The following is a 2,339-nucleotide window of genomic DNA, read 5'->3' as shown; positions in this document are numbered from 1 at the left end:
TATCCAACATTTCGTGCAAAGAATATCCACAGAAATGACCAGGAGAGGAGTTGGAGCGAAATTGCTACCGCAGTTGATTTTCAGCTGTTCATCGTTAACGTGACACAAATAGGTTATAATAATAAGGCTATTCATTCAGCCGTGTTTGTTTACTCTAAATTCATGTGTGATATAGTGGGTTTTTGTGGGATTTTCTGTCTGAAATCTGAATGTCGGTGAGAGAAATCGGTTCGTGTGTGTTGCGTTGCTCTTGTCTTGGCTGGACACATGGCACAATCAAACCCAATCAAACCCGTTATACTTAACGATTTTTTGTTGGGTAGTGTCTCTCAAGTTTTGAAAATGGGCAGACGATCGGCTGACAATTTCAAAATCAACTGAGCATTACACTGAGGAAATGAGGAAGGGAGGGTCAGTGGAGAGCACCGGAGTTGAGCCTTTTTTCATCCAGTGTCATCAATAGAAAGAGAAAAGGCAGAAGAATTAAAATGAGGTTGATAATTTTCATTTATCGTGCCATTAATTGATTTATTATTTATTGCGACAGGCCTATCAACAGGTAGATCAAATCAAACATCTTTGCTTGCAGACTTCTACAAGTATTTGTGATGTAACTTTTTGCTTTCAAGTGGGGTTGGGCAATATGGAAAAAACGCCCTATCACAATAAAAAATTTCAAATCGGTTGGTACCATTCTATATCGGCTTTACGGTACACGCAGACTCGTTGCCATAGCAACTGATAACGCCACTTTATGTATCAGGATTCAGCACCAAAAACACTCAAACATTTCCCCCACAGAGAACAGAACATTCAGTTTGTTACTGTTTTATGTGTTTAGACTTGATGTGTATTTTGCGATGATTATTAAGTGATCGCTGTGGTAGATTAGCTACCACTGCTATTAGCCACACTAACAAAGTGGCGGCTGATTAGCTAATTTAAACAGCTGCTCTACTGATGATCTGTCAGTTTGCGTGTAGGTCGCCTTTTTTATTTTTAAGCTTAACCAAAACACACCTTATTCAACAGCACATCTATATGTTAAGTTTGTCAAAGTCAAGCAAGTAACTTTCCTCTCCCTCGCTATTTTTTTTCTTAATTAAAACTTTTTTCTGACTTTGATATGTAGTCATAGTGTAGACAATTCATAGCAAATTACTGCATCCCTTTTATTTATACATTGAGCTTACATTTAAGTCTAGCAGGGAAATGGGGTTGGGAACTTGTGTAGGTGACAACATGCTGCAAGGGGTCTGCAGTTTAAAATAACATTGTAGCTCATTAAAAGTGTCTCAACATATATTGTGATATAGCAAAAATATATCGGGGATATTAGACTTTCCTCATATAGCCCAGCCCTACCCCACTGTTGCCAACTCAGTGACTTTAACAACATTTCAAATTGGTATCGGCCAGAAAACTGCAATCGGTGCACCCCTAATAATGTGATAAACAGATCAGTTTCTCAAAATCTCTTTTGTATTACATCTTAAATACTGTTAAGAATAAGCAATGAAAAAGAAAATAAAGACATATAAAAATCATTATCAACACATTGTTTTATCAATGTTTTCTTGCGTATTTTAACAAAACTTTCCTCATGTTCTAATTTTTTAAAAATGACAACTTTTTATTGGAGGTGTTTGAATAAGATCTCTTGTTTGTGGATTTCTGTAGGACCTGGAACAATATGCTACTAGCTACAGCGGATTAATGCGGATTGAGAGGCTTCAGTTCATTGCTGAGCATTGTCCTCAGCTTCGAGTGGAGGCTCTGAAGATGGCTCTCACCTTCGTCCAGAGAACCTTCAATGTGGACACATACGAAGAGATCCACCGCAAGCTAACAGAAGCCACAAGGTACAGATACTAAAATTACATTTGCATTTCAATATTTTTTCTTTTCTTGTTAGATATGAACTGAAACCAAAACTGTGAATCTGACCAAGCATGTATTTAACCAACTGGCAGTAATCTAAGTTAGTTTAAATATCAAATGTTTCTGCATGGCTTGTAGAAGTGTCAGGTTGGGGAAGAGACTTACGACAAAAAAGAAATCCAAAAAAAAAATCTTGATGCCACTCCATTTTTGTTTACATTTTGTGAAGAAGGAAGTTGCACTTATGTCATCTTCTGAGGTTTTCGTGTCGTTTCCTTCAGCAGTTGTTGGTGCAGCACCACCACAAATTAGTGGGCGAACAGGATTTTCAAGGGGTTTGGCTCAGTTCATAAAGTGCAGGCAAACCACACCACCTGAAAATGTTGTAATTTTGGTCCCTAATTGAACTGAATAGATGCTTAGAACAGATAAATGTGTGGATGTGCCAAAACTTTCTC

The 2,339-nt window shown here is 37.6% G+C and overlaps 1 protein-coding gene across 1 annotated transcript in view; it reads left to right on the top strand.

Moving 5' to 3' along the window:
• gps1 (G protein pathway suppressor 1) overlaps positions 1-2,339 on the top strand; it is a 41,197-nt gene that overhangs the window by 12,057 nt on the left and 26,801 nt on the right. Inside the window, exon 3 of the mRNA XM_015019327.1 lies at positions 1,681-1,862. Within this exon, the coding sequence (XP_014874813.1) occupies positions 1,681-1,862 (182 nt within the window). The remainder of the gene's footprint in view (positions 1-1,680; positions 1,863-2,339) is intronic.

The sequence above is a fragment of the Poecilia latipinna genome, unplaced genomic scaffold (assembly GCF_001443285.1).
Source record: "Poecilia latipinna isolate Pla-1442-1.1 unplaced genomic scaffold, P_latipinna-1.0 Scaffold2411, whole genome shotgun sequence".
Classification (NCBI taxonomy): domain Eukaryota; kingdom Metazoa; phylum Chordata; class Actinopteri; order Cyprinodontiformes; family Poeciliidae; genus Poecilia; species Poecilia latipinna.
This window is presented reverse-complemented; position numbering and strand designations above follow the sequence as displayed.